At 49.8% G+C, this 12,440-nt stretch overlaps 4 protein-coding genes across 4 annotated transcripts; 2 read left to right on the top strand and 2 right to left on the bottom strand.

Moving 5' to 3' along the window:
* Positions 1–1,919: 1,919 nt before the first annotated feature.
* On the bottom strand, positions 1,920–2,402 carry GUITHDRAFT_155858 (hypothetical protein). The gene has a single exon (XM_005820976.1). The coding sequence runs from the start codon at positions 2,382–2,384 to the stop codon at positions 1,971–1,973; it is 414 nt and encodes a 137-aa protein (XP_005821033.1). The 5' UTR covers positions 2,385–2,402; the 3' UTR covers positions 1,920–1,970.
* A 2,818-nt stretch (positions 2,403–5,220) lies between these two features.
* On the top strand, positions 5,221–6,207 carry GUITHDRAFT_119794 (hypothetical protein; the record flags this gene model as incomplete). The annotated part of the gene is made up of 1 exon (XM_005820975.1): positions 5,221–6,207. The coding sequence occupies one exon, from the start codon at positions 5,221–5,223 to the stop codon at positions 6,205–6,207; it is 987 nt and encodes a 328-aa protein (XP_005821032.1).
* A 109-nt stretch (positions 6,208–6,316) lies between these two features.
* Positions 6,317–7,379, bottom strand: GUITHDRAFT_155857 (isopentenyl diphosphate isomerase). Its single transcript, XM_005820974.1, has 2 exons — positions 7,211–7,379; positions 6,317–7,165 (listed from the first exon to the last, which is right to left on the bottom strand). The coding sequence occupies exons 1-2, from the start codon at positions 7,367–7,369 to the stop codon at positions 6,377–6,379; spliced, it is 948 nt and encodes a 315-aa protein (XP_005821031.1). The 5' UTR covers positions 7,370–7,379; the 3' UTR covers positions 6,317–6,376.
* A 778-nt stretch (positions 7,380–8,157) lies between these two features.
* On the top strand, positions 8,158–12,342 carry GUITHDRAFT_119792 (hypothetical protein; the record flags this gene model as incomplete). Its single annotated transcript, XM_005820973.1, has 22 exons — positions 8,158–8,749; positions 8,824–8,939; positions 9,062–9,255; positions 9,457–9,669; positions 9,708–9,757; positions 9,812–9,867; positions 9,910–10,004; positions 10,064–10,178; positions 10,225–10,270; positions 10,386–10,429; positions 10,476–10,573; positions 10,680–10,742; positions 10,814–10,858; positions 10,908–10,944; positions 10,990–11,025; positions 11,070–11,125; positions 11,228–11,314; positions 11,567–11,624; positions 11,744–11,830; positions 11,884–11,948; positions 12,094–12,145; positions 12,283–12,342. 22 exons carry the CDS (start codon positions 8,158–8,160, stop codon positions 12,340–12,342), a joined length of 2,265 nt encoding a protein of 754 aa, XP_005821030.1.
* Between the last annotated feature and the right edge of the window lie 98 nt (positions 12,343–12,440).

The raw sequence follows: 12,440 nt of genomic DNA, 5'->3' as shown, positions 1-12,440 counted from the left end.
CGATCTCCAACAAGACTCTCTTGACTCTTGCGATAGACGTGTTGCCGCCGTTGCACAGCCCCTCCATCTCCTTCCTCGTGAAGCGACCAGATGCCGCCGTCGACTTGATGATGATCTTGATCTCCTTGCCGTCCTTGCCGCCTGCCTTCTTCTGCATCCTTGATGCCTTCTTCAACTTATTTCTGGACACAAAGCGATCAGCTGTCAACTCGACTGCGAGCGCCTCTCTGATCTTCGGGTCTTCGCTGAACAGAGTCAGGTGTACTCCCTCCATCGCTTCGCTCTCTCGGAAAGCTCGAAATGCTGTATCATTCGCCTCTGGGCAGCTCGAGGAGACGATCCACTCCACCTCCCTCTGTCTCCAGATGACGTTGGCCCCTACAGCGACGAAGCCTTTCTGACCTAAGCCTTTGTGGACTTGCTGTCCTGGCGCCCCAGCGACCAGCATGCCTGCCAGCGGCTGGAGTTGGACCGCTGCAAGGGACTGGCGCAGCAGCTGATAGCGATAGACGGCAGCTATCTCAGCCGTTGTCATGCCGCCCAAGGTTAGCAGGTGAGTCAGCTCTGCCAAGCTGCCCCCTTTGCCCCAGGGTCCTCTCTTGGCTCGAATCTTGAAAGATCGATCGTGCACGATGCTCACATGTACAGCTGTGAACTTGCGACCATCGATCGCGAAGTCCTCTCTTCCCTGCCAGAGCTTCTCCGCTTGTGCATTGCGAAGGAAGGAAACAGTCACCGGGATCTCCTCAGCACTCGCTATCTCGGGTCTATACGGAGCCTTCCACATGATTGCTTTACTCTCTTGCACTGAGTCTACGATCAGTCCGATCTCTTCAAATTTCTTCTTCAGCTTTTCTTCATGGTTGACATACACCGAGGAGATGCCCAGGAGAGTCATGGAGATGAAGGAAGTCACCTCGTTGCCTGCTGAGGCGGTGTATGTCTCGACCTTCTCCTTCTTGGCTTCTTCAATCTGCTGCATAAACCACTCTCTGGATGCGTCACTCCATCCAGTCATCGCTTCTTGCAGAAACTCACGTCGTGCCTGCTGACATGTCGAGCGGATGGCTTCTGCGATAGCGTCGGGGGTGCATCCCTCCACAGCCTTGCAAGCCTGGGCTGTCCTGCTGTTCGGATAACGCTTCGCGAAGCTCTTCACCCTCTCGACGAGATCAGCTTCGAGGACAGAGGCATCCACAAGTCCGCTCTGCGTGTATTGGCATGATCTCCGATACAGCAGGTTGCGAACATTTTCATCATACTGAAGAACCATACTTAGAAAGCTATTTGAAGTATACAAACCTCTCGCTTGCAGCTTCCTTGGCGCCCTGGCGGCTTCCCCTACACCACGCGTGCAGCCATGGTGCCTGAAATAACCGCCATGGTGCCTGAAATAACCCCTAAACCCTAAACCCTAAACCCTAAACCCGTTTAACTATGAGAGTTGATTGCGATATCAGCAGTTGTTTGATCGGGTTGGACAAGGCAAGTTCGCGTCCAAACTGCAGCAGTTGGCGACTCAAAAAAATTGGTGAAATGGAGTCAGTGGTTGTGATACCATGAACGATTTCCTCGAGATGTTATGCCAGGCAATCATGCAAGTACCAAACGTTTCTTGCAAACTGGATATCTTGAAGAATCATGTCACATTTCAAAGCTTTGGAACAACTCCAACAAGAGTCCTGCCATATACTCTCAAAAAGGTGGACGTGAGGATATTAGAAAGATTCATGACAGCACTTTGCAAAGCTCGGGCCCGAGATGCTCTCATTGCTTTTCAGCTGAGAAACCCAAGGCTCGAATGACGACGATCGGCTGATTTTCATCTTGGTGACTTGTTCATGCTTTCTACGAAGCATTGAGGATGAGGTACCAGAGCCTGTGGTGCAGGCTCGCTCTTTGCCAATGCATACCCGTTTACACCAAGCCAGGTTTACTACAGTGACAAAGTAGGTACTTGGGTTGTTAAGTTACATCTTGCCAGGATGACGCTTTGCATACAGCACCTTCTTGCCTGATTCTACTTTCTTTCTATCGAACATGTCCAAGGTCTTGCCAAACTTGTCACACACCGCCTGCCAAAACCTCGTCTCCACCTCGCTTGCGTCATCGCTCAAGTACACAAACGATCCCTGTGGTCCATGAACCACCTCGGAAAGGTTTCCGTAAAAATGGTAGTCGTCCGTCAGGTTAGGGATCTCAAGGTCTTTTGGTAGCCCGATCCGTTCCCACATCATCTCTCGGATTTCTGGTCGCTGCAGCATCTTACTGATGCTGCTCATAGACAACGACTTGCCGCTCATAAGTTTGTCATGGTCGGCGTTAGAAAGACCCTCTTTCAGCAAGGTCATCATCTTTGGGTCTTTCCCATCCACGCGACACATCACTCTCTGGAACAGCAACTCAAGCAAATACCTGTGGGCACATGTTTGGTTGATCATTCTTCAGCGCAACAAGAAAACACACCACACACCTCTGAGATAAGAACGATAGATGGAATTTGAAGTAGTCCTCTATATTCTCCTTCTCGTTTTCCTTCCGGAGCTCGAGCTCCCGCTTCTCGTTATCCTTCTTGAGCTCGAGCTCCCGCTTTTCGTTATCCTTCTGAAGCTCGAGCACAAACAGATGGTTCGCTAGAAAATACGCCCTCTCGTCTAGACTATTATCCCCCAGCAACTTCTTCGCCGTAGCGAGAAAGCTTGAGAAGCGATCGGAAACATCAAAGGGAGGGGAGGTGGTTGAGGTAGCAGAGCCTGATGCGCAGGCCCGCTCTTGGCAGGAGCGTACATGTGAGAAGTCTTGTACCTTATGACGATACTGGGTCAGCGTGAGCACTCGTACCAGCGACCTGCCTCGCAACAGCATGCCTCGCAATAGCATGGCGGCAGATTTTTTCAGATTTAGAATTTACTCAATGGAAGGGTAGGCAGGAGCACGCAAAAAAAAGTAGGCATAGCAAGAAAGCATCCGCCTCAGCCAAAAGACTAGAAAGACCAAAAAGGCAGTTTTGCGCGGCGTAGCTACCCTACCTACGCTAACCAACTCAGTTCGCAAGACCAGGGAGGGAACGCCAGCTTTGCGCGGCTGCCCTATTCGCTAATAAAACCAACTTCGCAAGACCAGGGAGGGAACGCCGAGGGATGGCGCGGAGCAGCAGCAGCGCGCTGCCGTCCTCACGAGAAGGAGACGTACTAAGCGCAGAGCACCCACGAGGAGAGCTGCTGAGCCCATTTGTGCTCGATACTGGCAGAACAGGCGAGCACGGAGGCGAGGAGGGGTCCCCCCGGCGGTAGACGGCTTCCTCAGAGCAGCCATATAAGGTAGCAGTGGTCTTGGAGCCCTGCAAGTCCGCAAGGAACCAAATCATTTGTAATTCTCTTGCTTTGCCCCGGTTCCAAATTGAACCAACTCACCATGCTCAGCAAGTTTCTGGGGACGACTTCATCAACGGCTCATGTTTTCTTTCCTCTCTCCGATGTTTTCCTGAAACAAAATGGAAATGGTGACTTCAGTTGCCTTCTTAGGATTGCCAGTTGATAATGTCATTGTTGCACAGTCATAGCCTCCATTGATCGTGACAACAAGGCGTTGTGTTTCCCGTGAAGGTTGAAGATATCAATCCACTCTTCGACAAGTTGAAGCCTTGAAGGCCGAGACCATGAGTCCCACCATCCACTCTTACCTGTGATATTTTTGGCAAAGGAACAAAGCAGCCAGCCATGCTATCGTTTGCACGACAGAATCCTTGGTACTGCGATTTCGTTATACCTTTGCTGTGAGGGCAACTGCTGCTTCCCGTGGGGTAGCCATCATTTGTCTGACCACAGGTTTCAGGAAGTTATGAAGCTCCTTATTCGTGGCAAGTTCATTTTTTAAAGAAGAACGTAAGGCTATCGTATTTCGAAGTTTTGCACTTCGGAAGTTCTGCTTTCGCGGCCCCTCGGCCGCTTCCTCTCCCCCAGCAGAGTCATCCTCACTCTGGCGGTGTAATAGATCAGCAAAATGTCCCCATTTCACTCGAAAATTGGCCTTGTGTGATGCAAATTGCCGATCTACCTTCTTCGTGACCACATCTCCTCATCAGTGTCACCCTGGATCTTCTTCAGAATCGCTATTTTCACTTTTGGATCTTTGTTAGAATCGTACGGTAACAAGCCGGGTTTGGTTCATCGGAGTCAGGGGAAATAATCGCTTCGCGTATGGCTTCATCCACATGATGACTAAAACCTCTCTGCTCCTCAGACTCTAGTAAGATTCGAAGCAACAACTCAGGAGATCTACCTGCATCCCAGGTGTTACAAAGATTTGAATTGGACAAATGATCTCTTTTCAAACCTATGGCCTTCAGGCAAGCATTGACATTAGGTTGTCCCTGCCATTTTCCTTGTTTATAGAGGAAGCCCTCTCGTCTTGACAGAAACTCCCAGGTGAGCAAAATTCATCATCCAGGGTGGTTGGTTTGCGACGTCTGCACGAACTTCCATGCAAAGGTGGGGATGACGGATTTGATATATTTGGTCCTGACATGGTTAATCAATGTTTCAATGTTGAAATTATTTGGTAAATTTCCAGATCTTAGAGACATGTCTCTCAATCAGTGCCGTGGCAACTGGCCTCTGGGAAAAATTCAAATCTCTGAAATAGGGATGGGTGGGGTGGGATCAGGGGAACAGGGGGGACTACCCTACCCCTTATTTGTCAAAGCACTAGCAGAAAAGGACCCGGTGGCTTCATTCTTGTACCAAACCAAGAAACACGGTACACAATGAATTTGAATCATTTACAAAATACTTTCCAACATTTATATTGAATTTCTAAGTCTTTTCTACTGTGTTTCCAATTTATATCTGTTTTATGATTATTCGTATCTTTCTAAAACGTTTTCGCAGCCTTTTAAAACATGTCGTCTTTTAAAAGTTTCGAGGGGAGTGGGGTGGCCTTGAAGGTTGCCGCCCATGCCAATTCAAATACCCCACCCCCTATTCACTTAATGATAATCGGGGTAAAAGGGTGCTTCTGTGCGAGGACAAGTACCCGTATATACGCACTCAAAAGTACCGGTAATCAAAAGCGCTAATCGACGATCCTGGATTTTCATATACCGCTGCGGCGCCCCCAATCCCAGGGTTTATATAGGCGGCCATAGGGATACCGATACTAGACCCTCGTCCTCCTTTTTGTTTGACGAGGGTTTGTTTGCTCGTCAATAACCTGATTCAGATGTTCGGGTTGATCATGCTAGTGGCAAGTCTTCTTGGTCTTGGTGAAGTTCAAGGGAGTCAAATTGATCAGCAGTGTGTAAAGGGACATGTCATGAAGGTGACAACCTACAACATCTTTGAGGGAGGAGGTGATAAGGAAAGACTCGAGCGCCTTGCTTCATGGATGGTGCAAAATTGTTTCAGCACAGACAACAACAGCATTGATCTTGGCGTGGTAGCGATGAATGAGTGCAATGGATGGGATACAGAATGGCGACTCAATCACTTCCTTGGACACTGTCGAAACATTCACCATGTTTTGATGCCATGTAGAACAGGTTATCATATTGGATTTTTATCACAGAAGCCTATCCGGGTCGTATCCATGATTACCGAAGAACCATTTCATCATGGCTTGCTTCATGTCGAAGTTGAAGGCATTCATTTTCTGGTTTGTCACCTGTCGCCAAGAGATAGCTTGACGCGCTTGAAAGAATGTGAAGAGATCATCCGCATCGCTCGGGGGCTCTCTGAGGACGGAGTCCCTCTAGTTCTGCTAGGAGATCTAAACTCTCTTTCTCCTCGAGACGCCCAGCATCATGGAGAGCTTGTCCAACGATTTAGAGGCGACCAGCGTCTCGCAAGGAAGTTCCTCCGTGTTGCCAATGGCACAGAGTTTCTCGACTATCGACCTATCGAACTGCTGGAGTCCAGCTTCACCGACATGTACCTGGGAGTGGGAGCAGGGGAGGAGAGCGATTGCTCTGAGCAGGCGACTGTTCCAACAAGAATTTACACGGATGACATGCACGCTGCCAAGATGAGACTTGACTACATCCTTGTCAACTCGATCCTTTCGAGCAAAACTCTGCATGCCAGTAAAGCAGCTCCCGTGCGAGACAGTGAAACTGACTTGCTAAGCGACCATTACCCAGTCTCGTGTACTCTAACATTTCATCGACCCCTTGAAACAACGATGAGCAATGCATGCTCTGTAAAAGTATAAAGGTATGTTGCAACACCGATATCAGAATGTAAAATCGTACCCTTTTCCCATGAAAATACATGGCAATTTTTCCTTCAGGATATGATCATAACAACACTTTGAGTCGGCAGAAATTTCTGCTGTTTGATTTTCATCAAATAAATTACATCAAAGCTGCAGCAGCTCAAGCTCAACTTAAGATATGGATCGTCTCGACGTCTTTAACCTTCTCTACCTCATCCTTGAGCACAGCATCCCACCAGACAGGTAGCCACCTTTGTGCGATGGCTTTGAACCAGGGTGACAGCATGATTTCTCCTTTATCTTCAGCGTCTAGAAGCGCGTTCAGCTCTGCCTTGTTGAGATACTTGATCTCGGACACTTCGTTTGGATTCAAGACGCATTCAACATCAGCCTTTGCAACCAAGATGTAGTCCACCTCATGCTCTCCCCATTTGTCATCTTCCCCTACTGCTGCCTTGTAAACGATTCTAGTCAGGTAGGACAGGTCCTCCTTTTTCACTTGCCCCTGTCTGATCCCAAGCTCGTGCTCAAGCTTCCGTACAGCTGCTTGCTTTACGCCCTTGGCATCAGCAGTAGCAGGATCATCCATCTCCTCACTGTTGTACAAGGGATGGCTGCAACACGTGTTGGTCCAGCGATTCGGAAAGAGAATCTTATCACTGGATCGTTTCTGAAGTAGTAGCTCGCCTCTGCCATTGAATAGAAAGATACTGAATGCACGGTGAAGAGCTTTGCCTGCAGAGATGTTTTCCATCAAATGACAGTACTTCTTTGAGCCATGCCCAAGAACCTCGTCCTTGTCATTCACAATGATGCACTCGTCAGAGTCTAGCAGTCTCAGCTGCTCTTGGTCGTACTGCATCTTTGTGGAGCTGCTCATCATCCTTACAACACAAGATGAGCGGATCGTAGGAAGAAGTTTTGGCGTCGGCTGAGGTAGGACTCTAGCATACATCTGCCAGCAGCTCAATACGTCAAGCCCACTGTCACAAATCTTCACCTTGGAGTTGATAAGGGGGCGCAACGATCCTGCATGTTCAAGTCTGCACCTGAGAGCTTGTTGGGTAGCCATAGATCCTAAGTTCGGCATCTGCCATGCTCCCACTCGCACCCCTGCCATGCTGGCGGCGATAAAAGTGAGCATGGCTCTACTGGCCATGTGGCCCCGTAACGAGGGCAGGGGAAGCTGGTACCCTATTTGCCCGCTATATTTGCTATAGAGATCCAGGGGTAGGAGGGTTTAGAAAGGGTTTAGTTAATTAAAATTAGTACAAGAAGGTTGGAGGTGGTTAGAATGGGGTGAGTGAAAGACGAGGAAATGGTCAATGCTGATCGCAGAGGATGTCGAGAGGAACAAAGAAGCAGCGCAGAGAGCAGGACAGCGAGGGGGAGAGTAGGAGTTAGAACAAGGAGGAGGAAGGAGAAGAGTGCCAGATAATTAAACTTTCACGAGCATCCCCAACAACAGCGATGGTTATCACACCACACTCCAAGAAGATGCAAGCTGATGGACCTGAAGGAAAGACGTGTATAGGCGTGAGAATGATGAAGATTGCAGTCAAGACAAGAAGTTGTGGTCGAGAGCAGCATCCGAGGAGAGGGAGTAATAGAAGAGATGAAATAATAGAAAGAGAACGTTTCGACGTGACAGCGAGCAAAAAGGTAGTAAGGGGCACATGGGCCTTGTGACGAAGGTCATCGAGTAGGCAAACGTGAAAGATGGTCGCTGTTTGTTTCTGATCTCATGCCCTGATTGAAAGCGTTGATTGCAGCATCGATCTGAGGATTTCCAACTCCTTGACTGTTCGGAAAGTTCTGCTCCTAGGCATTGGGATCTTCTCAGTGCAAGGATTTCATCCTCCGTCTCCTGCCACTCTCCGAACGTTTTCGTCACGGGTGTCTTGTCGCGCATCTTGCAGACGGCACTCAACATTCCAGCGCATTTCCATGGCTGACAAGATGCCGTCAGAGAAGCTGTACTCCAACCTTGTCTCGATCCCAAGCATTACAGGTGGTTATCTGATCTCAGATGGAAACGAATTTCCCACCATCATGATGAGGAGAAACCAAAAGGATATGAAGAATGACGAGCAGAGATCTCATCTCGCTACCTTTCTTCCCTCATATTCGCCTCCTTCCTCCCCTTCGTCCTCGTCTCCGGTTACCTACTCTTGTGATGCTTTCCCAACGGATCTGCGAGATGTTTTGAGCATGTCAGTCTCGCCCTCCGGCAAGCTAGTCGCGATGGTCAGGGTGCGAGACGTGAAGGGGGTCAAGGAGCAGAGCATCGAGATATGGGACCGACACGCCCTCTTGCTCTCCGTGTCCTCCTACGGTGAGCTGCATGGCCCTATCAACGTCGCCGACAGTTTCGCATGTCTGTCGTGGAATAAGGAGGAGACCATGCTTCTGTACGCGGCTGAGGAGAAAAAAGCCAAAAGCTCCTCCTTCTTTCCTGCGAAGCAAGGAGGCAACGGAGAGGACAATGGGAGAGGAAGAGAGTTTGTGTTCGAGGATGACTGGGGGGAGCTGTCAGTGGGTAAGAGCAAGGCCCGTCTCTTTGTCCTGCACATTGCTAGTGAAGAGGCATGCTTCCTCTCTGTTTTTCCTCAGATCTAAGACTTCGCTTCTCACAGGTCAAACCTGTCGACGGCATCCCGGCTGACTTCGCAGCTGGTCAAGCCGTTTGGACTCCTGACTCTACTGGCATTGTTTTCGTTGGGTTTCAGGTGCTCATTTCTCTTCCATCGCATTCTTGTTTCGCTATATCTCTCTGAAACACCTTGAATCCTTTCATCTCCATCTCGTACTCTGCGTTCTCCTGTACCCTCAGCTCATGTTCTCCCTTTAGACAACTCCAAGGCGGCTTGGGCTTCGTTTCTACAACACACGGAAGTCGAAGATCGGCCTGGCCATAGCTCCATTCTTCTCTTCCGAAGCTACGCGAGGAGCTCCGCAAGGGCAGCGAACTTCCAGCACGACGCCGGCGAGCTCGAGAAATCCAGTGAGATGGTTGACGGGCGACGAAGACTGGGCAGCTCGAAGGTGAGAAGTCGGAGGACAGGGAGAGGATTTGAGCGCGAAATCTTGGGGAGCAATGTGATTGAAAGAATTAGAAGGGCAGAGGTCAACTCAGATTGCAATGGATGATCTGAGAATGGAGGTTGGGGTGTCATAGGGTTTAGGGTTTAGGGCTGCAAACGGTTTTGAAACGGATGAGATGGAAGCAACTGACCATTGGAACAGCCCGAGGTTCAGTGACGATGGAAAGAAGATGATGTATATGAATGCAGCAAGAAGCTCAGCTCACTACTCGAGCTCGTCGGTGTTGGTTGCTCGATGGCCTCCAGAGGGAGCGGGACAACTTGAGCGAAGAATTGTCGTCGGCATTGTTGGCCTTCCCAACTCCGTTGATGAATTTCCCGGACTTTTCCTGCCTGTTGAACAACTTCCTTCTCGGTAGCAGCTCGTGAAGTTTCTGATCATGGCCTGACAAGCTTGCGGAGGGTGTGGGCAAGTGACTCGCGACATCTGATCCTTCAAAGCGGTAAAGCTCTTTTCAGGGATGTTTATTCCTGACATGCTCTCTCTTCACCTGCAGAATGGAAGTCGCGTAGAGTCCTGCTGTCAATCGACACTGAAGCGTCGGGAACAGAGGTCAAGATTTCCCCTTCGCCTCTGCTTGTGATGTTTTCGCAGGGTGTGAAGAAGATTAAGATCGGCAACGACTGCGATGAGATAGGCTCCTGGACGTTTCTTGACATGCGGAATGATTTCATTCTGGCCGCTCATGGGTCTATTTCAAGGTCAAGAACCGATTGGCTTTGGGATTCTCTACTGACGAGGCTTGTAGGCCTCACCAAGCGTTTTTGATCAAGTTCCAAGCTGACGATCGCTCTCAAGATTGCAAACATTGGCAGATCAGCAGCGGGGCTTCTCCTTACGCCTCTAACATCAGCACAATCAAGGTGTGCGATCAAGCATGTCCTCGTGGAATGACGTTGAGCGTGTCAGTGGGAGCTGATTGCGATGCAAGCCCCGCAGACAGACGGGATGGAGGGTAAGGGAGGAAGATGTGGGTCACGTGAGGAACGAAAGAGAAAAGACAGTAAACGGGAACGTGCATCACAAACATACCGAAGGAGGAGCGACACTAAATATTGACATGTCATCAGGTTTTTACGAGTCAATCTTCGTTGACATTGAGAATCTAAATAAGGTGACGATGTTGAAAATCCTCGCAAAGCTCTCTCATCTCCCAGCAGAGCAACTCCAACTATCCTCTCTCCGACAGCAAGACACCTCTCATTGTCTTTCCTCACGGTGGCCCACACGTAAACGCCGTGCAAGACTTCTATCCCTCGTAAGCCCAACGAAAGAGGAGGAGAGGGGAGGGAGGCAGGGAGCTGGGAGGAGAGAAAAGGAGTGAGCTAGGGCAAGAGGAACCGGAGCATTGATACTTGACTTAGGCTTTTGTTCTGGGCTTTGGAGGGATTTGCGGTCTTGAGTGTCAACTACAGAGGATCATCAGGGTGAGAACCAACCTTGAATGTGTTGCGCTTTTAACATCTATGCTTTTCTATCGATCTCCTGTAACCTTCAGTTACGGTCAAGATCACATTGAGTCATTGTGCGGGAAGATTGGCAGGTAAAGATGCTTCGTCAAAGAGAGAGGTCACTTCTGACCATCACAACAGACAGGACGTGGACGACATGCTTCATGCGACTGAGGAGGTAGCTGGAACCAGGTGGCAAGGCTGAGCCTCACCACGCATGCAGGTCCTGCGGCGATATCCACATCTTGATCGGGACCGAGTGAGGCGTTACTTCACTCTTTACTTCCTCACCTTCCTCTTCAGGTCGTGGTTTGCGGCGGATCGCACGGGGGATTCTTGTCGCTGCACCTGCTGGCACAGTGAGTATGATCGATACTGAGCGTCCTAGTGATAACATCAGATGTGATTAAGCTCAATCATATCCTCGTTCCTCTTTTTCGGCGTGTCTCACTCTTCGACAGGTTTCCTTCAATGTTCAAAGCTGCGGCTGTCAGAAATCCTGTAACGAATGTTGCCACCATGTTCGGAGCTACCGACATCCCAGACTGGTAAGAGGCAAAGCAACGAGTGAGAGGAGAGGAAAATACAGCAAGGAAGAGCACAAAAGGGAAGGGGTGGCAGGAAGTGAGAGAGTCGAATCACAGAAACGAGGAGGTGGAGGAGAAAACAAATTTCATTACCAATCCGAAAGAGAGATGGGTAGAGTGAATTTGAGGAAGGACAGGGAGAGGAGGCGACGAGTGTGGACGCGCGGGCATGGACCAGGGGCAAGGAGAATTCTTGTACTGACAGCAGGACAGGTGCTACACAGAGATCGGCATGGAGGCGTGCTTCGCCCAACCAAGTGCTGAGCAATACGTGAGTACTGTAGGAGTTAGCATGCATGCAGACAAGTTGGAGGAGGGACAATGAGGAGAACACGAGAGGAAAGCACGAGTGGTATGAGTGAAAGAGACTGAAAATTGAGTGTAATGCAGTCCAAGGCCTTCAGCATGTCGCCGATGGCGCATGTTTCCAACGTGTCTGGTCCCGTGCTGCTGCTCGTGGGAGGAGATGATCGAAGGGTAAGGATGATGCGCGTGTGCAGCATGTGCTGGCGGGGGTAAGCAATGCGCAGGTTCCGCCGTTTCAGAGCAAGGAGTATTATTTTGCGCTGAAGGAGCGAGGAGCAGACGTGGAAATGTAAGACAGACGATGAGGTGCCCGTGGTAGCGAGGATAGTACAATTTGAGGTCGGTGGCAGGAGACAAACATGTTAGTGGAGCAGTGGTAGGGGGAAGTTGAGGGGAGGAAGAGAAAGTGGAGACTTCAAGTCACACGGCAGCAGGTTGTGGTATGACAAACACACACATGGTCTTGCCGAGACTCCTAAGGGAGAGGTATATTATTTCTCTTGCTTTTTGTCACCTTCGCTGTCCTCGTCCGTTTTCTCTTCTTCATATCACCTGTTGTGACTCCTTCACTACCAATACTCTTCACTCTCTATGCCTGTTGGCTCCCATGACAACAAATGCAGGGCGATGGGATCGTCAACATCATCAAATTCTTCAAGCGCAAGCTCAACATGCCGCAGTAATTTTTCCGTGAGATGGGCATAGGAGAGAGCTAGGAGGTTGAGGGGGGAGGAGGGGGGGGGGGGGTTTAGAGGAGGGTAAGTGGTTGACCTCTTGAAGA

Source organism: Guillardia theta (assembly GCF_000315625.1).
Source record: "Guillardia theta CCMP2712 unplaced genomic scaffold GUITHscaffold_157, whole genome shotgun sequence".
Taxonomy (NCBI): domain Eukaryota; class Cryptophyceae; order Pyrenomonadales; family Geminigeraceae; genus Guillardia; species Guillardia theta.
The sequence above is the reverse complement of the archived record's forward strand: the minus strand, read 5'-3'. Positions and strand labels throughout refer to the sequence as shown.

Bases quoted from the DNA above. Each gene is read 5' to 3' on its own strand.
- GUITHDRAFT_155858 (XM_005820976.1), bottom strand. From the start codon at position 2,384: ATGTGTCGCGTGGATGGGAAAGACCCAAAGATGATGACCTTGCTGAAA.
- GUITHDRAFT_155857 (XM_005820974.1), bottom strand. From the start codon at position 7,369: ATGGCCAGTAGAGCCATGCTCACTTTTATCGCCGCCAGCATGGCAGGG. The intron at 7,166-7,210 runs GTGAAGATTTGT...AGCTGCTGGCAG, and splicing joins GCCCCCTTATCAACTCCAAG to ATGTATGCTAGAGTCCTACC.